Raw genomic sequence first — 27214 nt, 5'->3', positions numbered from 1 at the left:
ATCAATTTCACATAACCTTCAATGCTTAGCAAATTTTAAAGTTAACAAACTTATCAGGAGTTAACAATATTAATCAATGAACATAAACTCAATAAATAATGATATATCGTTGTTAACAATGTTTATTTATTTAACAACCTGAATAAATTGGCAATGATTAGAGTAAAAAGGTTACTCTTAATAAAGGGATATCTCCATACAAATCTATATTAAAAAATCTTTTAAGTAGGCCGAAATGAGTTTAACAACGACAGGAACCCGCCATGTTCCTGTGATTCATTCGCTCTCCTAGCAGAACAACTCGCTACATCTTGATTCAATGCTTGATGAACATCCTAAATATAACAAACATGCATAGACAAAGAGTGAATAACACTAACAACTTTATCCATTTAGTCAGGTTATCAAGTGGTTTGAAACAATGGAAAAAGGAAATGCTTACCAGCGGTGGATTCTTCTTTTTTCTTCGCATAGAGTTCTTGATTGAGGCGTCGAGTTCAGATCCAAGCCTCTTCATTCTCGGCCGACCCTTCGTTGAAACCCTTGAAGGACCTTGGATGTCAGATTCACCAAGATGGGGGTCGCCCTGTGTGACCGTGCTATTTTGTGAACTTGGAACACGCCTGGACAGCAAGTTCGCACGACAGTCAAGCAACTTTGACCTTAACTGATCAAGACCCGAATGTAACATGGCCGCTTCTTCTTCACATGTCACAAAATCTTGTGCTACATTGTAGAAGTGTGAACACAGTCGTCTAAATAAGTTGTGGCTTTCATCCGATCGCTTCTCATCATGGCTGCTCTTGATGAAGGTGTGTTTTCGCTGTACATTCTTGCTCCATTGATGGATAACATAGCAAGATGGTACTGTGTCTACTCCATAATAAAACAACACAGCAAGACAGTGGCAACAAATAATACCTCTTGAGCCAAACATGTTGCATTCGCACCGAATCTTGTGTGTCTTGGAGTCAAACTCAACACTGTACTTCCAAGATCTGGGCTCCCCATACAATAGGTATTGCTCGTTGACGGTCACCCGAAACAAATCACCCTCTTGAGTGACCCCACAGACTAAACAATCCCCTCTTTTACTGAATTCATGTTGGACTTCTCTAAACTTAGAGGTTGTGTACTCACGCTGAAATTGTCTTTCAATTGTAGAGCTCGATGAACATGGAACAACTCCTTTAGAGTCTGCAGCATCATCCTCCAGTTCTTTTTGCTTTTTGTTCCCAAGCACATTATCATACTCATGCACGAACTGAACCAGTCCACTTTTACAATGCAGGTAACCACCGAAAAAGGCGTGCATACTCTCACTCCGTTGGGTACTTCTCATACCAGCCCAAAATTCACCTTGGAAATATATTGGAACTCACATTCTCCGATCTTCGTAAAGGTCTACAAAACCAAAACATACATATCAAATCGGGAATCATCATCATGAATAAATAGCTACATCACAGTACACCACTAAAGACTTAGTGAACCAACTATACATCGACGTCTCAAATAAAAAATTTTCGTAAAAGTATCCAAATAGGTTACCCATCATCCGATAACAACGGTGGCTGAAATCGAGTAAAGTAAAAACCGAACCTTCCAAACATACCCACCATCCAAAAATAATACAAGATCACTATAAAGCACAAACCTGATAGCCATTTATTTTTGTGTAGGTTAAACTCATTAACGAATGCACACCAATCTTTCTCAAAAGACTCTTCAGAACGGGCATTCCAAACAGTGCCATGCATTTTATCATCTATTTCTCTGTATTTAGCATATCCTCTGAGCTTATGTGGTATCTTCTTCATTATGTGCAATATACACCATCGGTGTCTAGTATTTGGGAAGACATTCTTAATTGCGCCAAATATGGATTTGCACTGGTCCGTGATGATGGCTTGTGGGGAATTTCCCATGCAATTTAACCAGTTTTTAAAGACCCACTCAAAGCTAGGAATTTCCTCATTACCCAACAAAGCACATCCGAGTAGTGTGGACTTGCCGTGATGGTTGACACCAACGAAAGATGTAAACGGAAGTCCATGCCTGCAATAAAGACAGCCAAAAATTACTAAATCACAATATTGTTGGAAAAATGTAAACCCCTTATAATGGAGACAAAAACACAAACATACTTGTTCCTTCTGTACGTTGTATCAAATGATACCACATCTCCAAAATATTCATACGATGCCCTGCATCTTGCATCTACCCATATCGCACTCTTAACCTTGTTAGTTTCGTCCACATCAACTGCATAGAAGAAATTCGGGTTTATATCTCTCATTCGCATGAAATATCTAATCATTTCCTTCACATCTTCGTTTACATCAGCACAGCACAAATTCCTCGTTATATAGTTTCTAACATCCTTTTCTGAGTAACCCAACTTTGATGACCCACCAACCTCATTTGCCAGTGCGAGATAAGTCTTGTTAGGCCGTATGCCAGCCTCATCGTTGTTCTGAATCACACACTTGGCATGCATGGTCAGTTCCCTGTACTCACTGTAATGCACAGCTTGCTCGGCAGAACACGCGTGGGTGTGCTTCAATTCTAATTTGGTCACCAGCCAATTATCATTATGCCTATCAAGCATCACGTACATCCTTGCTTTGCACCCAGCTATTGTTATTCTCTTTACCCGCATTGCTACCTTCACTCGAGATTCCCGATAACCTTCACGACTACAGTGTATCGATTGATTAATAGGTACCTTTAATTCCTTCCTGGTCTTGTCAAAGTTTGTATTCCTAATCCTCGTCACAAACCCAACTTTCTTCGCATAATTAGAATAGAACTCTTGTGCCCGCTGTAACGAATCAAATCTCAATCCTACGTACGGAATTTTCTCCATTGGAATTCCAGTGTGATCCGGGACCTGCAAATCCAATCAGAAAACGCATCACTCAACACAAACCACATCAATCTAAACAATTTCCAATATGTCACTAGTTTTGCGAGAAGAATAAAATATATTTCACACCTCATTATTGCTTACCGTAGCATCATCCTTTTTCTGAATAGCGTCTTCAGATTCTTTCCCCTAAAATCGATAAACGAGGACATATCACCAAACAAGATACACATCGACCATTCAACACTAATAAAATACTTTGCCAACAAACAGAAAATACCTACTAATTGACAACCCAAACTAAACTGGTATAAAAAAGTACTATCGATAATCAAAACCATAAAAAAAATTAAAAAAATAAAAAAAAATTCATAGCTGGAAACATCATCTCCACATGCTAAACTAAGAAATAATAAAATACAATTCATGCAATAAAGTGTATCCCTGCTAACTTTTGATAATACCTACTAATGGACAAACCAAATTTTTACTTTTTAAAAAATTACTATATTTTTCCTGTAATAAATATATTAACCTACCATGAACAACACACATTAAGCAAATTAAACTGAGAAAAAAAATATGAGTGAATGATGCTAAAATGAACAAGACACATCTAAGGATTAGCTGGTGTACTCCCAAATAAAAAATATAGAGCCAAAAAAATACAAATTTAATTTGCTAATATAAAGCTCATTTAACCATTTCTGAAACAGCAAATATCTAATAAAAAACACATCGATCTCAATGCATTGCTCAAAATATATAGTCATTCTCAACTGAATTTATTGCTATGTGTATCACAAGAAAACTCAGTACAAGACACATTCAATCAATATGAAAAAGTCACATTAAGCAAATTAAGTTGAAAAAAAACACACAGTGTATTGCTAAAAATAAACAAGAAATACTATGTATGCTTAAAATATACACTCATTCTCAACTTAAATATGTGGCTCGATGTATCACAAGAAAATTCACCAAAAGACACATTAACCTACCATGAACAACACACATTAAGCAAATTAAACTGAGAAAAAAAATAGGAGTGAATGATACTAAAATGAACAAGACACATGCAAGGATAAGTTGGTGTACTCCCAAATAAAAATTATAGAGCCAAAAAATACAAATTCAATTTGCTAATATAAAGCTCGTTTAACCATTCCTAAAATCGCAAATATCTAGTAAAAAACACATGGATATGAATGCATTGCTGAAAATAGATTGTCATTCTCAACTGAATTTATTGCTATGTGTATCACAAGAAAATTCACTACAAGACACATTAAGTCACTATAAAAAAGTCACATTAAGCAAATTAAGTTAAAAAAAAAAAATCACTGAGTATTGCTAAAAATAAACAAGAAAGACTATGTATGCTTAAAATATACACTCATTCTCAACTTAAATATATGGCTCAATGTATCACAAGAAAATTCACCAAAAGACACATTAACCTATCATGAACAACACACATTAAGCAACTTAAACTGAGAAAAAAAAATATGAATGAATGATCTAAAATGAACAAGACACATGCAAGAATAAGTTGGTGTACTCTCAAATAAAAATTATAGAGTCAAAAAATACAAATTCAATTTGCTAATATAAAGCTTATTTAACCATTCCTAAAATCACAAATATCTAATAAAAAACACATGGATCTCAATGCATTGCTCAAAATATATTGTCATTGTCAACTGAATTTATTGCTATGTATATCACAAGAAAATTCACTACAAGACACATTAAGTCACTATAAAAAAGTCACATTAAGCAAATTAAGTTGAGAAAAAAATAGAAAAAATAAACAAGACACATCTGAATCCCTGTTAATAACTCATGATGTAAAACATTAAAAAAAGGTTGCTGGAAGGCCTAAGCAAAGACGCCACTAAAAGAAGAATTACCTGTTCTACATGTGGTGTGTCATGTTCACTCAAACACAGAACATTAACGTCGGTAAAAATAGAATTCTCCCTCACGTCATACGCACTGCCGGACAATGCTTCTTCAAAAATTGGTGTATCCATGGACATATTGTGATGCACTCGCCTTCAACACAGACACATACACCGGAAATCGGTGCTCCAGGAAGAGTCTATGTCGCAAATGGAAAGGCTATTGCAGATTCTTATTGATGTTACTAAAATCAGGACGGAGATATTACCTGGTATAGTTCACGGCACAACGGTTTCACGACACCACCATGCACGCACGTCGCATCTATCTTCCACGAGGCTGTTGGTGTATCTAATTGGAATCCGGGAGAGAGACGGTCACTGGCGGATTGGGCACGGCGGCGTCCCGGTGACTAAAAATTTTGGCCAATTGTACGAGAGAGACGTTTGGCGATAGTTTCTTAGAAAAGAGATTGCTTGAAAAGGTTGGGATATTTAGTTTCTCTGGTTTAAGGTTAACTTGATCCATGTTTACCATTTTCTTACTTTTTCAAAATGTTTTTCATGAACCCCACATTAAACCTAATTTAATTATTTAAATTTATTTTAATTTTTTTTTAATTTGTGTTGGTAATAGTTCACAGATTCTCTCTTGATAACGTACTTTTCCTTTTTAAATAAAAGAAAAGTGAAGTTGAAAATGCAAAATAAGTTTTCCTCGAAAAAGAACCACTGACGTCTTTGACTCATTTTTAAGTAACTTCTTCAAAGCACGTAGTTTTATATGAAGATGGAAAGTAAAGAACCCGCTTTGGAGAAGTAATTGGAAGAGAAATACAAAAAGTAATTAATGCTTTTCAGACCAGGAGAATACCAATTAAATTATTCATTATTCCTTTTTTTTCAATAAATTATATTAAACTTAGAGCTCATTATCTCTAGTTGACAACCAAGTTGTAAGACCATTTCCAATAGAAAATTTATTTTAGTTTCTATTTATGATCTATCTGTTATAAAAAGTAACTCCACATCAACTTTTACGTCATAAATAATAAATAGAAACTCAAAATATCTTTCTCTTCTCCATTAGGAGGAACTAATTTTAGTATCTGTTATGATTCCACTTAATTAATTTATTAAAATACTTAAAATTAATGTAATTAATTTTTTTCAATAATGTAATTTAAATATTTAAATTTAAAAATAATTCACTATTAAAAAATATTAATATTAAATAAATTCATATATAACAATAATACACAATATATAATTTGAGGTTATACTAATTTGTAAAATTACTTAATACAAAGAAAAACATAATTAAACTCTATAGTTGACGACAAGCATTGTGAAATTGCCATATGTATTTGGAATTTGAGGAAAGTTTTGTAAGTAATTGAAGAAAGAGTTGAGTTGGTTTGGATCCATTTTTTCGAACAAAAAATAATAGTAGCAGAACTTTGATTTCGTAAACTTGGAAGAAAATGAAGAAGAGTAGTAGAGAGTGTGAGAATAGAAGTATATCTAAGTGGTATATATAGAGTAACAAAATATTAATTTATTAATAATAACGGTAACATAGTAACGGCTAGTTTCTAACGGCTAATTTTACAACGGCTAGTTATGCAATGGCTAATTTAATATAATAATATAAATATAAATAATATTTAATATTAATTATGATATAAATAATTAATATAAATTATTAATTAAATAAAATTTAATTATTTAATCTAATTAATTATTATAATTATTAATAAATTAATTATAATTTAATTACTTAATTAATTATTAGTTAAATAATTAATATAAATTATTAATTAAATAAAAATATTAATATTTAATATAATTAATTATTATCATTATTATTAAATTAATTATTATTTAATTATTTAATATAATTATTTAATTAATTAACATAACTATTTAATTAATTAATATTTTATACAATTATTTATTTTTAACCTAACTTGCCATTTGGCAAGTGTGGATTGGCTAATGAGAGTCCCCATTGAGAGGGACTCCCTCGTCTTGAAATGAGTAAAGGAACTCACTTGAGTTCCATTCCAACGCTCCAATTCTCTTTTCTCTCTGACAAAATAGTAACTAAGTTCCAAAATTTAACCCGTTGGAGATGCTCTAAGTCGAAACTTCCTTTTTAAGTTCAACGTGATTTATTAAAAAAATCTCTCACAAATTCGGGAGTTATAATATACTCGTTATAATCCAGTCTTAATTACTCTATAATTTGGTCTTTATTATAAAAAAATATTATATAGTCTATCATAATTAATTAACAACTACTTTTTTGTAATATTTATAAAAAGATAACATCTTCAAAAAAAGTATACTTTTGAAATTCAATTTTTAATTTTTGAGATTATTCTAAACACTAATTTAAATATTAGATTGTCTTTTATAAATATTTATATTTTATATTATTTTTTAACTATAATATCTCATCAAATCAAGAAAGGCATGAGGTCATTCCAAAGTGGATGAGTTATAGAAAAATACTATGTAGCTATATAAGAACATGGTTAATATTTATTTATTTGTTTATTTATTTATTTATGCTATTATAATATTTTTTTTTATCAAAGATAGGAAGACTCAAATTCACAACCTCTTAAGTGAATATGAGAAAATTATACCATTTGAACTCATTGCCTTATGCTATTATAATACTTGATTCTAGTTTGTACATATTTCTAATTTTTTTAGAATAAAACCGCCTGTTTCGTCTAAATCTGCTCTAGACTTTTTCAAACTCAAAGTGCACGGAAGTATAGCATATACTAATATACATGAATTGATCAACGTCCAAACTAATAATCATATATTAAAGAAAAAAATTCAAAGCAATAAAACCGGAATACTCAGAAATTTCAGAGAATTTGTATGACAAAACAAAAGTCTACGAACTCTAACATTTGCCGTGTAAGATTAAATAGTCTACTCTAAAATTATTATAAATTTCCATTTATTTACATATATATGGTCAAATAATACAAGTGATAATCTAAACCAATTATTATATTTACTTTGGTTGAATCTCCAAGTGAGAATCAAAATAAATATATTTACAAAATGGAAGAAACAGTACATGTAATTCTTCTTCCACGCCATGAACTAAAAGTGAAAATAAAAAGAACAAACAAATTTGATGAAAATAGTAGAAAATCCAATTCCATACAAATATATACATAATAGCCTTATTTGATGAACCTTTTTAGCAATTCATGTTTTGTAGCTGATGTTCCTCAACAATGGATGATTCCTTTGACCTTGTGGTTGGATAATTGGTATGAGAACTCTTTCTTCTTATGAGATCACCAAACCTTCTAAGCAAAGCCCTTCTCTTCCTTGTGTTTCTCTCACTCTCAGAATCAGTAAAAGATTCATCTGCCTGATAAAGCTCCATATCTGGAGTTCCCATATCTAAATAATCATAGTGATTGGATCCTGAATCAGATGAATCCACCTCATCAAAAATTGAACCCTTTAGTAGTGAATCCTCACTTGGACTTTCTCTGTTTGAAGCATCTTCATTATTGTTATTGTTTCCTACCACCTTTTGTTGTTGTCTACTGGGACTCATTATCATATCCTTAAGATTAAGACTAAAAGTTTTGCTCAAACTCCTAGTCTGTTTGGTAGTAGAATCTCTTTGATCCATTGACAAATTATTAGTTCTGGATCTACTTCTTCCCAATTCTTTCGTTGATGACGATGACAAAAATGACTTCTGAAATTCCTCATTTCTATACTCCTTTAAGGTAGATTCTGAAAGCATTCGCTTTAACTCCCTGATGTTTTCAAATGACGCAGCTTCATGAATCTTTAGCATCTCGTTTTCTTGCACTAGCAATGCTAGGCTATCCTGCAGCCTAGCATTCTCGGCCCTAGCGATCTCCGCGGCTTCTTTCGCCACGTTGGACTCATTCAAGGCCTGTTTGAGTATGTCACGAAGTTTATGGTTGTCATCCTTTGATTTGCTCTCCGCTTCCCTAAGCAATTCAAGCAATCGAGCGTTTTCTTGTTGCGCAAGCAACCTTTCCTCTTCAGCCCTCTTAATGCAATTCACAAACTCTGTTTCCTTTACATTCCATGCTAAGAGAGATTCTTCTGCCTCCAATCTTAGCCTCTCAACCGTGTTCTGGTATCTATCTGCTTCTTTCCTTGTCATCTCAAGAGCCTCCTTATACTTCTCTTCCGTGCTTTCCATCATTGCCCTCCATCTCTCTGCTTCGCCCTTCGCGTGCTCGAGTTCAACTTGGCTCAATGTAAGCTTGGCCTTCACTTGGTTTGCCTCGGTTGCGACTTCTTTAAGCGCGAACGCTAAGTCATCCATAGCCTTCTTGCTATTCTCTTCTGCCTCCGTTGCCAGCTTTAACTCATTCTTCAATGAGTTCACTTCTTCAATAAGATCATATAACTTGGAAGAAAGTGCCTCACCATCTTGAATTCCTTGTATTGCACTCAACTTCGCCTCTTTTTCGATTCCATCCTGTTGAATTGCTTTTATCTTCTCTTTGAGAGAAGCAACTTCGATTTTCGACTCTTCGAGAAAAATCTTGCTTTGTTCAAGTTGCTTTGTCTGGACAACCAAAGTTTCAAACAAATTTGCCTCGGATTCTTTTCTCTTGTTGAGCTCGGTTTCCAATTCTAGAACCCTCCTTTTAAAATCGGAAACAGTGCTCATTGCCATCTCCTCGGAATATCTCCGATCGTCTAACTCCCTCTTCAGTTTGTCGAAGGAAGAAGAGTACTTCTTGCTGTTGCTGTTGTTATCTTTCATGCCAAATTTTCCTCTCTTGGTTCCTAGCCATGATGATTCCTCAGCTTTTCTCATTTGCTCCTCCATTTTTTGGTTACTATAAGAGTGTTGTTGCATTTTCAATATCTACCAGTATTGTTATTGATCACAAATCACATTCACAATCACAACAAGGTAGATATACCCTTTTCAAAAACCAACAACATATGTCAGAATCAAATCGAATTAAATCAAAGTCCACATCATGATTTTGCATGCAATAATTGAAGAAGAAGAAAAAGAAAGAAAACTTAATAAATAAATAAATAAATTGATAGGTGTTAAGGACTCACGAGGACTTTAGGTGCTGATTCTTCTTCTTGATGATTTTGTTAGGAAATGAATCAAGAAAGTTTTGATGGAGAAAATAAGGTAATGATATATAATTAAGATTGATCATGAAGCCGAGAATTTCGTGATATCACAAGATACTAGGGAGCGGAATCAATGGAAAAAAGACATGTAGGCTAAACATTATGAATCATCTTCATTTAGTAAAAGAAGGTTCTATACTTAGAAATTTGCTATGCCGATGAGAAGAGGTTTGGGTTTCAGAGTTTTTAGACAATTAAAAATTGGGGATCTTGACGGGTTTTAGTAACATTTTTTATAGCAACCTGCAGGTTTTAGATTCAACGTTATTCCCAATAGTAATAAATACAAAATATAAAAAAATTGGATTGTTAATTGTTACGGCAAACTATATAAATTAAACTTGTCGCTTTTGCTGTGTTGTGTTGTGCCCATCAAAAATGATTTTAGAAAACATTTTATTCCTATTGTTTACTAAAATAGTGTATAAAACACCTAAAAATGTCTATTAAAAAACTGTATAAATAACGTTGTTATTATCTTAGGACACTTTTTAATATCTTCGATTAAAAAAAAAAACTATTTATATATAAACTGCAAAGTTTTGATGAAGTTTCAAAGGTAAAATAAAATTTATAAAAATATGATTTACAATTTCAATGATATTACATGTATAAACATTTTTTAAATATTTTAATTTTTTATTTTTAACAAATTAAAATATATTTGTTAACAATTTTTTTAATAAAATTTAATCTTGATGTATTAATATATCAACAAAAGTAATAATCTTTTAAATTCATCACTTAAACAAATATATGCAGACATAAAATTTAATTAAATAATCATATAAAATAATTTTTACTAATAATATATAGAAAAATATTAGAGAATCATTAAAATTTATTATTTTTGACTATTAGTTAGCTATTAATATTTAAGACTATATGATAAACTATGATATTAAATTATTAGACTAAAAAAACTAAACTACAAAAATTAAGTTAATAATTAAATAATAACAAAAAATAATAAATTTTGATAATTTTTTAGCATTTCTCTTATTGGGGTGTGGTTATTTGAATGATCCAACCAAAGTGCTTTGTCGCTAAGACACCAAAATTAAAGGGCAAAAAACTAGAATAAGTCAAGGCAAGTTGAGAACTACGTAAATAAGCCAAATTGAAATTCGTTTCAGTAATGAGCCAGGAGCTATATATATGTAATTCGAACCAGCTCGGTTCGAATTAGAATCCTTAGTAAATCGAACCAGTCAAGTTCGAATTAGGTTGATGAAAAGTTGGTTGTAATTCGAACCAGCAAGGTTCGAACTCCTTCTCCACGTAAATCGAACTAGCTCATTTCGAATTATAGGTAAGTAAAGTCTTCAAGTAATTCGAACCACCCTGGTTCGAATTACACTTATGCTGGGTTCTTAATAATTCGAACCACCCTGGTTCGAATTACTAGTGATTCGGCTATATAAGGAGTTCGAATCAGCCTCATTCGAACCATTCTCACCTTCCCCTACCCCACCAAATCTCAGAGAAAATGACCCAGATTCTCTTCGACGAAGACCTGAACGAAATACTCTGCTGATGGGGGACGATCCGGCACGGTTATATCGCTTGGACGGAGTCGCCCATATAGCTGGGGTCATCAACGAGGAGGTTAGTACGGAAATAACTTTGTTCTACCGCTACATGTGACTTAGTGGTTTTCCATGCGGGTTAGATGGTGGTTTAGTTGGTGGTTTATGTTAGTGGTTTATGTTAGTGGTTTCCGTTAATGGTTTATGTTAGTGGTTTATGTTGGTGGTTTATCTTAGTGGTTTATGTAAGTGGTTTACGTTAACGGTTTATGTTAGTGGTTTATGTTAGTGGTTTATGTTAGTGGTTTACGTTAGTGGTTTATGTTAGTGGTTTATGTTGGTGGTTTATCTTAGTGGTTTATGTTGGTGGTTTATCTCAGTGGTTTATGTAAGTGGTTTACGTTAACGGTTTATGTTAGCGGTTTATCTTAGAGGTTGACGTTAGTGGTTTATGTTAGTGGTTTATGTTAGCGGTTTAGTTGTGGTTGTTTTATGTTAGATCTTTCATGTCAGTGGTTTATGCTGGTTTCTTATGTTAGTTTTTTATGCAAGTAGTTCTCGTTCTTGGATTTTTAAGCGGTCATATTTAGTACGATTTTTTGGTTTACGAATTATCTTGTTGATTAAGTTTGTCACTGGTAATTAAGTTGGTTCTAATAATGCGGTTCATTTCTTCCGCAGCCTCAGAGATGCATCAGGAGCATGCGTCGGCAGCAGGGCATGCTCCTCGATGACAGATACGTTCCGTACCTGCAGATGGCCGGTCTATACCATCTTGCAAGGCTGAACGATAGATGGTTCCGGTTGGACGAGGCCCTTGTCAGTGCGTTCGTCGAGCGATGGCGTCCGGAAACGCACACGTTTCATATGCCGTTCGGAGAGTACACGATCACACTCCAGGACGTGGCATATCAGCTGGGTTTGCCAGTGGACGGGCGTTACGTCAGCGGCTGCCTATCAGAGTTTCAGATATACATCCAGGGTGGCCGTCCAGCCTGGGTGTGGTTCGAGGAGTTGCTTGGAGTGGTACCTCCTCCTAGCCAGGTTCAGAAGTACGCGGTCAACTGCAGCTGGTTTCAGGAGACTTTTGGTGAGTGCCCGGAGGGAGTTGATGAGGAGACTGTGCGTCGATATACCCGTGCGTACATCATGATGTTGTTGGGCACGCAGCTGTTTGCGGACAAGTCTGGCAACCGCATTCACATCAGATGGCTTCCGTTTGTAGCTAGGCTGGAGGAGATGGGGACCTACAGCTGGGGTTCTGCAGCACTGGCATGGTTGTACCGGTGCATGTGCCGAGTGGCGAACAGAAATGTTATCAAGCTAGCGGGCCCACTTCAGCTACTTCAGTCATGGATTTTCTGGCGATTTCCTCGGTTTAGGCCTGCAGGGTTTGAGACGTTCAGCTGGCCATTGGCCTCGAGGTACTGTACTAAGCCTTGTCTATTTCAATTTACTATACGTAACTACGTGTTCATTTATAATGTATTAGATACCCTAAACACACATTTAAGTAGCGGTAAGACATGCGTATGATGCAGGTGGTCAGGTTACAACCCTTCCAGTAGCGAGAAGGGTCCTAGAGTTCAGATGTGGAGGCTCTGGATAGACCGGTTGCAGGATAGAGAGGTTAGTATGTTACTTAATAAGTTTCTTTATTTAACCACACTTTACGAGTTGGGTTCATGAGTTGCCCTGACACTGTATAGTTCTTGGTGCAGTTTATCTGGATGCCGTACAGCAGCCCCGACGTACTTCAGGTTGTGCATCCAGAGGTTTTGGAGCCTCGGCATATGGCGCTATGGCAGTCTGTTACGTCGCTTATCTACTTTACCGTCATAGAGTGGCATCAGATAGATAGAGTTCTTCCGCAGTTTGGAGGGGTGCAGCCCCGTCCACATCCCGCCCTGAACATCGACTTTCTGATGTCGAAGGACGGCAGAGGCGGAGATCGATGGTTCCCGTACCATTTGCAGAAGTGGCATCTCCAATGGGAGTCCCGTGCGGAGAGCGTGCTGAGGTTCGATGTTGTTGCTGACCCTGGTCCGTCGCATGAGTTCCTGGAGTGGTGGAGTCAGCACGGGAAGAGGTTCTTGTCTCCGGATCCGGACTTGGGGGATCCGAGAGCCGTTGCTATTCCTGTTGAGGCCTCACAGCACCCGTCCATTTTACGCCACCCGCACAGCCTGCCCCGCAGGAGGACGCGAATGAGATCGAGGATGAGGAGCCGTTTATCCGCAGAGGTCAGAGGCCACGGGTACCCCGTCGTTGTGGTACGGGCTCCCACTTGTTTAGATGATTTACTTTTCATGTATTTTGGACGTTAGGGTTCATTCATTTATGATACCCATGTGGACTACTGTTGTTACTTTAGGGCTGTTTTTCCTTGTTATTTGTTCATCTTATTGTACTTCGAAAACTGGTATTTACCTAGTGGATCAGTGAATATTTATTATCATTGAATCATATAACACTTTAATGTCGACAATTAGTTATCAACTTTTGCATTTATGGGATTTCTAGCTATACTCAAAACAACAAAACTCTCCTCACTAGCCATCTTACTCCCTCTAATGAGACCACTCACGTTTAGAAACATATATATAGGCTTCTGTCTCCAACTAATTCGAACCGGCCTGGTTCGAATTATGGTTGGTTTAATTCGAACCAGCCTGGTTCGAATTACTTTGTCAGCGTTCTCTCTCTATAATTCGAACCATCCTGGTTCGAATTATGTGCACTTGAAGTTCGAACCATCTTGGTTTGATTTATTAACAACATTCAATTTGTAATTCGAACTGCCCTGGTTCGAATTACTAACAAATGCAGTTCGAACCATGTTGGTTCGAATTATATTAATATACGTTCTGGCGCATTACTGAAACCATTTCCGGTTTGGCTTATATACGTAAATTCTAGATGGCATTGGCTTATAATGGTTTTTTGCCCAAAATTAAATGTTATAAAATACAATAAAATCACATGTTAAGATTTATTTTTTTTAATAAAACCCAAAACCATACAAAATTTAGTTTTTTAATATATTATTAAAAAAATTTAAAAATTTTTGTTAATAGTAATTTTGATATATATTCTTAAAAAGTTAATATATATTAACGAAACTCAAAAATAAAATGTGGTCAATACCCGAAAATGATAAAATAATGAAATGTTCTTTGTTGCAGTCTCCAGCCAGCCGACTGTGACTTCATCCAAAACTTAGGATAAATGATATTGGGTTCATCTTAAAATACTTTCTGTTAAGTAAAAAGTATTATATTTTTTATTAATTAAATAAATTTAAGTTTTTTATTTATTATATTTTATATAAATAGCTCAAGTTTATAGTTTATAGTTTAAAATTTAAAATTTGTGCTTTAGAATTTAAAAAGCGTTATACTTTTAATTTTTTGCATAGCACATTAGCATTCGCCGTCATACTGGATTATATGTTGTTCCCATAGAACTTTTCTATTGTGTTGATTGAATTTCTTGTTGTTTTCATAGAATTTGAGAGTTGTTCTAAAATATTTTTTATGTTGTAAGCAATGTTGTTTCAGTGTTTAACCGATTTCATCTCATTTATTTAATTTATTTAGAATACATTCTTCTTTGCAAAAAAATTTTGAAAGAGAAAAAAATTGACGAAAAATCACATGCCCAAAATATGTTATTATAAAAAAAAAATTATGGATTTAAATATCAATCATTTAAAAAGAAAGTGCGATTAGAAAAAAGAACATGAATATGCAAATTAGTGAGTTAGAGACACCAAAAAATTAGTGAGTTAGAAGAGGAAAATGTGCGCAAATTAAGTTAACACGTTTAAAAATTAAAAAGATAAAAAGTGAAAAAAAAATCAAAACAAAGATTACAAGATGAAACTTAATTTAGATTTAATTTAAAAAACGAGGATATAATATTTGTTAAATAAAAAATTAAGTATAATTTTTTTGTTGACTAATTTAAGTATAGTTAATTTTATGTAAAATTAATAACTAAAAATTATTAAATAATAATTTATTTAAATTTATTAAATTATTTAATAATTTTTTAATTATCAATTTTACATCAAATTAATTTTATTTGAATTTTTATCAATTTGTGAAAAAATAAATTTATAGACTAATGTTATATTTGATCCTAAAAATTTAGATATAGTTAATTTTATGTGAAGTTAATAATTAAAAATTATTAAATAATTTAAATTATTTAACTAAATTTTCATTTAATAATTCATTAATTTCACGTAAAATTGACTAAAGTTTCTATCCCATTTGATAGGAAAGACTGAAAGAAGAGATGACGATTCCGATGCTTGCTTTGTCAATCGTCGCACGCGGCAACATAGCATATACGGTATGGCATGACGCTTCTTCTTTTTTTTTTTTTTTTAATTTTTATTTTTTTATTAACAAAAATGTTACTCCATGACCTAGAAAGCATATTCTAGAATAGAGAAAATAATAGCATATTCAGATATTCTCCTGTTCTCTGAATCATTCTCTACTTTCAATTAAATGTTAAAATATTTATAAAGGAACAACTCAAGGATAACTTAAGAAAATGCAACATATTAAAAATTAAATTAAAATCAATTTAATTATATAAATTATAATTCTTAAATGTGAAAAATAATATATAAAATCATATAATTATAGAGTGGAACGATGTTTATGTAATAGCTTGTTTGTAGTCAATTTATTTTACATTTTTTGTTTGAATTATGTTCTATTTTATTGTGTTAAGTTTTTTTAAAAATTACTAAACATCTAACATTCTTTCATGATTGGCATCAATGAGTTTTTTTTTTAAATATTTAATAAAATGAAAATTTGTTTGAAATTGTCAATTTGTCGATATATAAAATTGATAATTAAAATCATTAAATAATAATTTTATTAAATATATTAAATAATTATTTAATAATTTTTAATTATTAATTTTATATAAAAATAACCGTAGGTAAGTCTTTATTATCTAATAAATATTATTAGTCAAATCATTAGTTTCGTCACAACTATATATTTATAGAGTAAAAATTTTAAATCACTATTCAATTTAGTCCTCGACATTTTAAAATGATCAATTAAATTCCTGAAATTTGAAAAAGTGCATTTCCATTAGTCTCTGGCAAAAGTGTCGTCTAAACATTGATGGTGTGGCATTCCAACTGTATGCTTATGTGTACCAAATTTGAATTTGATTCAAATTGGTACCTGAAATTGCTTAATAATATCAAAATTAGTCCATTTTCAATTATAAAACCCTAATCCCCAAATTATTGTCTTCTCTTCTTCGATCTCTCTGTTGTCTTCTTCTCTTCTTCGACCTTTCCGCTGTCTTCTTCTCTTCTTCGATCTCTCTATTATCTTCCGGTTCATCTTGTTTTCTCGTCTGCATGAGTGATGATGGGTGGTGAGAGAGAAGTCAAAGTAGCTCAAGTAGGAACAACTAACTCTGTAGGGAGACCTTATTATGGCAGCAAAAGAATGTGCAACAAGGGAGGTAAGAACGCCGTTTTCTGTAATTGCAGACTTCGGATGGTGATGAAGTACTCAACGACGACAAAGAATCCTGATAGACTATTTTATGGTTGTCCAAACTATGAGGTAAGGTTATGACTTTAAAGAAAATGTTAAGATAGTTTCACTTTGAGTTTGGATTCACTTGCGTTTTTTACTTTGCAGTATGGAATCAATTGTAATTTTTTCTGTTGGGTTGATGGAGGTGAAGAACCAGTTTGTGCAACACCCATTTCACAAAACAGTTTGCATGAGTTCAATTGAAAAATGACAAACTTAGAAAGTGATGTTAAGACCTTGAAGATGATAACAATGGTTACCTTCTTAAAAGTGAAAAATATATTTTAGCCTAATGGACGAACCTGCAAGGATACATATAATTTAAATCTGTATTGAACTTAAAATTAATCCAACCACATTAACTTGTAATTAAAATAGTTTTTAGGTAAGTGTACTGATATTGTAGTTCAGGATGAATATGAACTGGAAGATAGGGAGATGACGAAGAAGAGAAGAAGACGGCAGAGAGATCGAAGAAGAGAAGACAATAATTTGGGGATTGGGGTTTTATAATTGAAAATGGATTAATTTGGATATTATTAAACAATTTCAGGTACCAATTTGAATCAAATTCAAGTTTGGTACACATCAGCATGCAGTTAGAATGTCACATCATCAACGTTTAGACGATACTTCTACAAGGGACTAACGGAGATGCAATTTTTCGAATTTCAGGGATTTAATTGGTCATTTTAAAAAATCGAGGACTAAATTAAATAGCGATTTGAAATTCAGGGACTATTTTGAGCATTTACTCTACATTTATATATACAATGAATATAAAAACATTTATATTTTAATTGTATTTTCTATGAAAGACATAAATTTATTGAAAATAAATGTCATTGTGTAATAAACACATTGAATTATCTTACACTATTAAGCTAAAATCAATCTCTATAACAATGATATTTAAATAAATAAGACTAATTTTCTACGCCTACAATTGAATTGAAGTCCTAAAATAGCCTATAAAATTAACATGTATTCAAATAGTTTTCAAAATTCTAGTTGCACAAAAGATATTTTTAAAATTAATCAACATGACTCAAATAACTATAAAAAAAATATTAAATACCATTGGATTTAATATTAGACTTTGGTGACGAGTTTTCTGTTAGATTTATTGTCGAATTTTGGACTAAATTCGTCACTTTCAAATATTACCCTCGGAATAATAATGTCGACGATAATGTCGACTAAATTTTGGCGCGCTCACTATCATCGGATTTATTGGCGGGTAGATTCGATAATAACGTTGTTTAGTGAAATGTTACGTTTTGAGCACACGGAAAACGTTACCGTCGGATCAATCCGACAATAAATCCGACGGTAAATTTGGGGTTAAATTCAAACGTAAAACCCTTCCCCTTACTTGTCTGACGCCATTCTCTCTCTCTCTCTCTCTCTCTCTCTCTCTCTCTCTCTCTCTCTCTCTCTCTCTCTCTCTCTCTCTCTCCCTCCTCGTCTGCTCACACCTTTGACGTCACCACCGTGCCTGGAGCACCCGTTGTTACCGCTGCTGCACATGCTCATCAAATCTACCGGTGCTGCTGCTGCTGCTTCTGTCCGCCGCATCCTTCGCCACGGTTGCTGCTCACGTCGCCGTCATCGCTGCCTCTATCACCATGATATTAAAGTGAGACTACAACTACTATCATCAGATTTGTTTGTTGGTATGTGTAACACCCTAAGTCTTACCTCTAGCCGTAAAGCAAAGAATAGCAAAGTGCCACGACAGTTCTAAAGCTTATAATATATAATATATATTCAAGAATTTTTATAATTAGAAGCCCAATGAAGGAATAAGGTTTAAAGTCGCATAAAGCGGAATTAAGAAACGCAAAGCGTTCACGCGATAACTAAATGCGTAGACACAGACAAAACAAGATATAATATATGTAAAACCTTATACATAGCTCCAAGATACAAAAGGTAAGAATTAAAATAAACAAGATATATATATATATATATATATATATATATATATATATATATATATATATATATATATATAGGTTAGAGATTATTTTTTTTTATAAATTTGTTGATTTTAAACTATAAATCATGTTTTTAACCAAAGATATTTACATATTATTGATTTATGTACTAAATTAGCATTATATTTTTAAATAATCTAAGTATTAGTCTTATACAACTGGAAAAATTTATGATAACATATCACTTGGTAAATATAAATATAAAATAGTCTAATTTGTTGAATTTTTTCAATGTTTGATTATGTAATATAATTTTTATTTTAAGAATTTAATTTTATAGCTATTCAACTTTTGACAATTTAATTTTGTATTTTAATTGAGTTGATAATTAGTTTGCAAAGCATGAAATCTGCTCACTAAAAAGCACTTCAATTACAACATTTTTATATCAGTAAAATTATTAATCATCGGTAAACAGAATTGAATAATAATGCAGCAATTAAACCTCAGATTAGGTAAGTTGTTTAAACTATTTTAACATGTACATAAAACAACAACTGTGAATTTTTAATGTGCAACTACTCCTATAAACTACATCTTTCTTTTACAATGTCAACTGCAGTATTCTAAAGAAAAAAAGTGAGCATGCATTAGCAAGATATTAAAATATAAAATGGAGCTAAAATTAAATAATTATTTTTTGCTCTTGTCTTTCTCCTTTTTTTTTTTTTCATTATGATAAAAACAAATACTCATTAAAATTGAATTATATGCTTCATCAGTTCAATTGTTAAATAGTGCCTCGAAACCAGCATTTTATGTGAGATACATCTTTATCAATCAATTTTCTTCACTTTGAAATTCATAATTTGATAAATACTCAAAATTTAAATAATTTTATTTGCAGGTTTACATGCCTTTTTGAATTTCATAAATTCATCTAATAAAAGTAAGATCTCATCTCAGAATCAAATGGAGAATATTAACTCAAACATGTGTATAGTCTCAGATATTGAGTCTTGTATTGGTTCAAGAATACTAAAAAATAGAATCTAATTCACAACTTAAAAATTTGATATCTTAACTACAGAAATCATGACACATTTGCATATCAGAATTGCAAGTGAAAAGCATCAAAAGTTTGCAAAGTACTATCAACCATAGGTCATAGCTCATAGCCATACATGGAATGCAACAATGATCACAATTTACAGATGCAACTAAATGTCTACAATTGACATTTTAATCAAAAGCAATGCATTAAATCTAAAAGAAACCCAAACCCCAAGAAAAGCCTCAGTAAACATACTTTCATGAGTCCCAAACCTCAACTTCTTCACCAAATTTTATGATTTTTTGTTCAATACAGACAGTGGCAATTGCTCCTCGCTCCTTGAAAAAATTAAATTATAACGAAGTTGAGGTAATATTCTAGAAAATATACGTTAAATCAATATGTGACTTTATAATATTCAAAAATATTTTAAATTGATTTTCATGAGCACTAAACAAAGTTGATAAAAATATATAAAAAATTCTGCCGCTGATTGAAAAGGGAAGGGCAAAAAGCAAGAGTGACTATTGATGTGCAATAATTTTATAATAAATAATGAGTCACTAATAATTCAACTCAATAGTATGCTTAAGGAGAGAGCAAGGTCAGTTGAGACCACCTAGTCGGGTGTCCATAATTTGTAAATCTGACTGCAAGGGCACCTGCACAGCTCTTATTTTAACCACAATCCTTTCCCATTAAACATGTCATATTTCCTTTCCTTCCCTTCTGTCATCTCCTATTTTAATAGAGGACTTTCTTGTTTCTGATGTCTACCTAATTGAGACTACATATAATCTGCATAAAGGGATCTCTCTAAGCTCTATTTCATATGTATAATAACTTTCTATACATATTATTAATATTTCCCCTTATAAAAAAATTCGTTCTTCGTGATTACTGCAGTTATTAAAAACTTAACCACTCCTTGAGAGTTTTAAGTGATTCTCCTAAAAAAAATCTCATAAAAATTTCAAATTAACAGCAACAAATAATAAAGTAATTATTTTTTAAATCAATTGTGAGGTCAAACAGATGAGTTGATTTATAAAAGAGATGCAAGAATACTACCTTATGTTATATCTAAAAGTATTATGCATAACAAAAGTTATTAAATACTCACATTCAGCATCGGCATTAGTTTTTAAAAAATAAATCAACCAAATGAGTGTAAAATTATTCTAATTACACATAGTCTTAGGTCATATTTTCATCATAAATAAAAAATATCATTAGTAAAAAATGGTAATATATCATATTTTTTAAATAAGCAAATGTTAAAAGCATTGTTGAAGATAAATTAGCATCTAATATTCGAAGACACGTTACCTTTTGATTATTAGTGGAGATTCAAATATTTCTGAAGACTTCATGGTAAACGACATTTTCTGTTGCATAAAATTGTTAGAATTATCATGAGATATTACAATCTTAAGTCCATCTTTGGTGGTGACCCGTGAAATTGTGACATAAAGTTGTCCATGTGTAAAAACTTGTTGTTTTAGAAATAAGCCAACATGATTTAGAGACTGTCATTGACTTTTATTTATGGTCATTGCGTATGACTGATAAACCACTATTTTATGGTTTATCTTGTGCTCAATTGAGTGATTTTTATCTGCTCTTTACTCACTTATTCATACTATTTGCATGGTTTTACAACTCCTTCCTGATTATGTGCTTTGATTGAAAATATGCTTCTTTGGACTTATAATTACTCATTATTAATCCTCTCTTATTACCATTAGATGCCTTGATATGTGTGTTAAGTGATTTCAGAGATTACAGGGCAGGAATGGCTCAGAAGATAGAAAGAAAGCATGGAAAAGTGGAAGGAATACAAGAAGTTGGAGAAATTGCTAAGCTGCCCAGCCTGACCTCTTCGCACTCAAACGACTATAACTTTAGATACAGAGGTCCAAACAACGCGGTTTTAGTTGCGTTGAAAAGCTAACGTCCGGGGCTTCGATTTGATATATAATATGCCATAGTTTCCCTGTCGCTAGGCGACGCGACCGCGTGATCCATGCGGCCGCGTCGCAGTGACGGAAATCAGCGTGTTTGAATTCTTCTCCAGCAATTTCCGGGCTGTTTTCGACCCAGTTCGCGGCCCAGAAAACACAGATTAGAGGCTATAAAGTGGGGGATTGCATCCATTCAAGAGAGGAGGCTCTCATAATTCACTTTTCATGTTTTAGATGTAGTTTTAGAGAGAGAGGTTCCTCTCTCTCTCTTAGGATTTAGGACTTCTCTTAGTTTTTAAGAGTGACTCTCGATCCAGGTTCAATGTTCCTTTTTATTTATTTTTCCGATTAAATTTATGAACTTTTTCATGTTATGATTTGAATATTTTATTTAATATAATTGAGGTATTTCGGAATTATGTTTGCTTTCTTTTATAAATAATTTAGATATTTTTCCCCTTTTTTGGCTTGGGTCAAGTAATTAGTAATACTTGAGCTGTCAAATAAAACAGTGGTTGAAATTGGCAGATTCTGATTGCACTAGGATTGCTCTAAAGCTAGTCTCTCCACAAGAGTTGACTAGGACTTGAGAATCAAGCTAATCAGTCCACTTAACTTTCCTTTGTTTAGTAAAGGTTAACAAAGTGGGATTAAAATCCAATTCTCATCACAATTGATAAGGATAGGACTTCCAGTTCTTCATACCTTGCCAAGAGATTTTATTAGTATTATTTTATTTTACTTGTCATATAACATATTCCCACCTTACTTCCAAAACCCCAATTTACAAACTCATAACCAATAATAAGAACATACCTCCCTGCAATTCCTTGAGAAGACGACCCGAGGTTTAAATACTCGGTTATCAATTTTAAAGGGGTTTGTTACTTGTGACAACCAAAACGTTTGTACGAAGGGATTTCTGTCGGTTTAGAGACTATATCTACAACGCGACTGTTTTTATGAACTTCTTTACTGGCAAAAATCCTAACGTCAATGACAAAATAAAAAAAATTATCTACGTTGAAACTTGAAAGGTAACTTTGCATATGATGGAGTTAATGTCATTCTAGGGATGAAGACCTTTTCACCTTGACTGTTTCCTGATAAAATTTTGGCTTCAATAATCTTATTTCTAAGTCTCGTGACAATTAATCTAGTTCCATTACAAAGTCCAGCAGAGTGATCAATATTTTGAATTAGCATAACTGGACAACCTTCTTTAAATGACAGCTCATGATTTGGCAACCCAGAGGATTTTATTGTTGCCAAAAATCTGGTGTATGTATGCAAGCAACTGTGTCATCAGTTCCTTCTTTAAAGCAAGGTGAACCTGAGCTCAGATATGTTCTCAATTCATTTTTATTCAAAGATAGCATGTAATCATTAATCTCTTCAACATTGTTAATAGTTGGGGCTAAAATTGCTCTACTTTGCAGGTGATGAATTTTGACAATCCTTTAGATAATCACTGTATGTAGCCTGAACAATTGCCTCGACTAGATTGCCAAGAGTATTGATTAATAGTTCATATGGTATGGGAACTAAATTGCTCCCATCATCGGAATTTCCAAGCTTCCCATCTCCAAGATCAAGGATCCATTTTGCAAATCTTTTTGTTTCCTCGGTGGTTTGTCTTTCATTTGAAGACTTTAGTCGCATGTTTTGGGTCAAATTTAATATCTGACAGTTATGACATAGGTAAGAAGAATTTATAGATGCACTGACAATATCCTGCCTAGATCTTTTTGTAATAACTGGAAGAATTTGTTTAAAATCTCCACCAAAAACAACTATTTTTCCTCCAAACGGCAAGATTAAACTTGATTCATTTGTATGCCGAAGTAAGTCTCTCATTGTTCGGTCAAGTGCTTCAAAACAAAACTTATTCATCATTGGTGCTTCATCCCAAATAATGAGTTTAGTTCTTGAAATTAATTCTGCTAATGGACTGCCTTGTTTAATGTTGCAAGTAGAAAATTCATCAGGAATAAGAGAAATTGCAAATCTTGAATGAGCAGTTCTCCCTCCTAGTAATAAAAGAGATGCTATTCCACTTGAAGCTACAGTTAAAACTATTTCACCTTTAGATCTAAGAGCAGCTGACAGTGTTCTCCAAAGAAATATTTTTTCCAGTGCCTCTGTATCCATATAGAAAGAAAATACGGCCATTATCTGAATTTGTAGCTTCAACAACTTTTTCGTACATGTTTCATTGTTCTGTTGTCATTTGAGATAAGTATTGTTTGTGTTGTTCAGCTAACAAAACACGGTCATAGTTAAGTTTGTCTAATATTAATTTGTTGTGTAGAATATCTTGTCTTCGAAGATTAATGTTATCTATATTTGGATATGGCATTGTTGGGAATTCTTGAAGTGACTTTCCATTACTATTAAGTATCTCCTCAATTTCAATGAGAGTTAGTTGCAATAACTCTTCATCTGACATGACCAGATCTAAAAAATGAATAAAAAAGACATATTAGCAGAAATTAAACTAATATATTTAATATGTACTTTTTAAATATAAATTAGTTACTGTATTTATAAATATAGTTTTTTTAATAGCATGCAAACTAAGATAGTGTATATGTTTATATAGACTTTAATATTGAAATATACCTAGTAAGTTAAACATATTTATATGATTATGCAAAATTCCATCTGATAATAGTGTCTAGCATTTCTCCCAAACGACTTCTAGTCGTATCATTGAGTTTGACCATAATAGGGTTACAAAGAGTTTCCGTAAATATTGACCCGAACCCCAATAACTTGCTTCTTTAATTGCATCAACATATTCCTGATCATCGTCTGATAAACCCCGTGCATAACATGCATCTCTATATGAAGAGTAAATAATATTGTTGTAGGTTCTTAGATCCTTGAAACTTCTTGGACACCTTACAATATTCAATAGCATTCTCAAGTAGTATAATTCACCGGATGATGGTGATAGAAAGAATAATCTTTCGATGACAGTGTCGGCTTTTCGTGGTTCCCATACTCGAAGTTGGCTTTTCCAAATAATTTTTCTTGGAAAATCAGTATAAGTTAATTGTCTGGCTTTATTGTATTTTCTATTAGCTCTGAACCATGCTATAAACATCGATTCTTTAACAGTTGCCTTTTGAACTGCCTCTGTTAGTGTGTCTTTATCTTCAAATATGGTGATTTATTCATCAGGAAAGTGAAAACTTAATCTTTCAACAAATGGATTTCTATAGTGTATATCATATGCAAAGATTCTCCATGCAGATTCATAAGGTGAAATGTACCGACAATCATAAAATATTTTGATCTCATCAACGATACAGTTTGCATTCTCAGCTTCTGAATTTGAATAAAAAGATGCTGTAACCCGGTCACTTCCCTTGTTGACATATTTGAAGAGATATTTGATTGATCTGGATTGGTTGCACCATTCAACATTTATATGAGCACCATATTTTAACAATAAGAACTTATTGTGGGGAACAACGTATCGATTATCCAAGTGAATTCCAGATATCTCAATAATGCGACCATCATTTTGCCGGCTGTAAACTGGATACCCATTATGATCAATGGTGGTATGTTCACCAAATTTTTTAGGGAAGTGACGAATGCATTGTCCATTTTCCATGCAAGGTGAGTTTTTTCGTGCAGTTTCGCATGGCCCATGCATCATTAAATTCTTAATTGCTTTATAGTATTCTACATCTAGCACTGGATCTGGAATTTCAGCTGATATGATGGTGTCAATGTCCTCAGGAGTAGGATATTTATGTCTTTGCGCAAGAAACAACAATATATGTGCATGCGGTAACCCGCGCTTCTGGAATTCAAAAAAATAAAAAAAAATGTTGTTCTTATAAATAGAGAGATATAGAATATAAGTATAAATATTCATGGTAAATATAAAGGTCAGCGATTTACCTGCCATAGACGTGCCAAATAGTCTATTCTTGTCTATATCTTTAATAATCTTGTCTAGTTTAGCTTTGAATAGTCTACATACAACATCAGGTCTATCTTCTGGTCTAAGGTTATTTTCCCTGTAATACCGTTTAATTTCTTCCCATTGAGGATTGCAAGTGACCTACATATAGCCATCGCATCTTGGTAGTTTTGAATTATATATCTTAGACCTCCTGTGAATGTTGCTAGTAGTATGATGCATTTTCCCAGTAAAGAGGCTTCAGTTTCACCATTAAGCACTGCATCTTTTAAGCCTTTATAAATTTCAGCTCTATACTGCTTTTGTTTTGAGTATACATATTTTAGTCTGGCAGCTTCAATCATTGAGAACGCATCAACCAAGAATTGTTGAAAGAGTCTTTTAGAATATAACAAAACACTTTCACGCCAAGAGTCTTTTAGAATATAACAAAAAAATCTCTCATGCTAACAAATGACTGTTCATTGTTAGCATTTAGTTTTATATGATTTAAGGGAATTTTTTCTCTCCATCCATCTTTCCCGTACGAAAATAATAAAGGGTATTGTAATCCCAAGTATAATGGATTTAATTCTGATATTCTTTGAAGTTCTCCTGATTTAGTTTCAATGATGATATCTCTCTCTTGTCTATTTGCATCAAAGTCTCTAACAACCAAATCTGCTATTTCATCAATTGATGGCAAGTTGTATCGTCTTCCATCTTTTCCTCTCTTTCCAATAAGTCGAAGGCGCACATTAGTGAACGGATTAGTTCTAAATACTTATCGCACCATGCGAAATGTTTTTGCAAGCACATTATGTGTATCGAGCATCTTCATACTGTTAGACACTATTTCTACATTCCATTTATCAGTATTGTTTCCAGAACTGTAAAACCAAAATTATGCATTAAAAGTAAATAAGGGATTGCAATAAAGGATTAAAATATACGAAAAAATTATTTAAATTGGAATTTTAGTACCTGACAACAGAGGTCCGGTTGCTTATTTCATTTTGTGTGTCATATATGTAAAGTTGAGCAAATTTTGCAGTACTTCCTTCCGATGGTAATAAACTTTCCATTAGATGATAATTTTGTCCATGTAGAATAAATGTTGGTGGCCCACGACGATTGCTTTGAGATTTATGTATTTTCCCACCAAAGAAAGTGAAGGCAAACATACTATTATATATGCGAGTGTTGTTCTGAAAATGAGTGGCCTTTGCACTGGTGCCAAAATAGAGGTCTTCAAGT

General features: G+C 32.9%; 3 protein-coding genes across 3 annotated transcripts; 1 reads left to right on the top strand and 2 right to left on the bottom strand.

Moving 5' to 3' along the window:
• Positions 1-221: 221 nt before the first annotated feature.
• On the bottom strand, positions 222-4905 carry LOC112785545 (protein FAR1-RELATED SEQUENCE 5-like). The gene is made up of 10 exons (XM_025829008.1): positions 4783-4905; positions 4264-4329; positions 3801-3866; positions 2999-3058; positions 2148-2893; positions 1708-2058; positions 1603-1657; positions 1345-1404; positions 443-1264; positions 222-335 (listed from the first exon to the last, which is right to left on the bottom strand). Exons 1-10 carry the CDS (start codon positions 4903-4905, stop codon positions 222-224), a joined length of 2463 nt encoding a protein of 820 aa, XP_025684793.1.
• A 2822-nt stretch (positions 4906-7727) lies between these two features.
• LOC112785239 (uncharacterized) lies at positions 7728-10169 on the bottom strand. Its single transcript, XM_025828689.3, has 2 exons — positions 9886-10169; positions 7728-9738 (listed from the first exon to the last, which is right to left on the bottom strand). Exon 2 carries the CDS (start codon positions 9668-9670, stop codon positions 8006-8008), a length of 1665 nt encoding a protein of 554 aa, XP_025684474.1. The 5' UTR covers positions 9671-9738; positions 9886-10169; the 3' UTR covers positions 7728-8005.
• Positions 10170-12215: 2046 nt separating this feature from the next.
• On the top strand, positions 12216-13822 carry LOC140182988 (serine/threonine-protein phosphatase 7 long form homolog). Its single transcript, XM_072230974.1, has 4 exons — positions 12216-12633; positions 12721-12919; positions 13037-13124; positions 13217-13822. The coding sequence occupies exons 1-4, from the start codon at positions 12216-12218 to the stop codon at positions 13820-13822; spliced, it is 1311 nt and encodes a 436-aa protein (XP_072087075.1).
• The last annotated feature ends 13392 nt before the right edge of the window (positions 13823-27214 follow it).

This window comes from Arachis hypogaea, chromosome 20 (assembly GCF_003086295.3).
Source record: "Arachis hypogaea cultivar Tifrunner chromosome 20, arahy.Tifrunner.gnm2.J5K5, whole genome shotgun sequence".
NCBI classification, from domain to species: Eukaryota; Viridiplantae; Streptophyta; class Magnoliopsida; order Fabales; family Fabaceae; genus Arachis; species Arachis hypogaea.
This window is presented reverse-complemented; position numbering and strand designations above follow the sequence as displayed.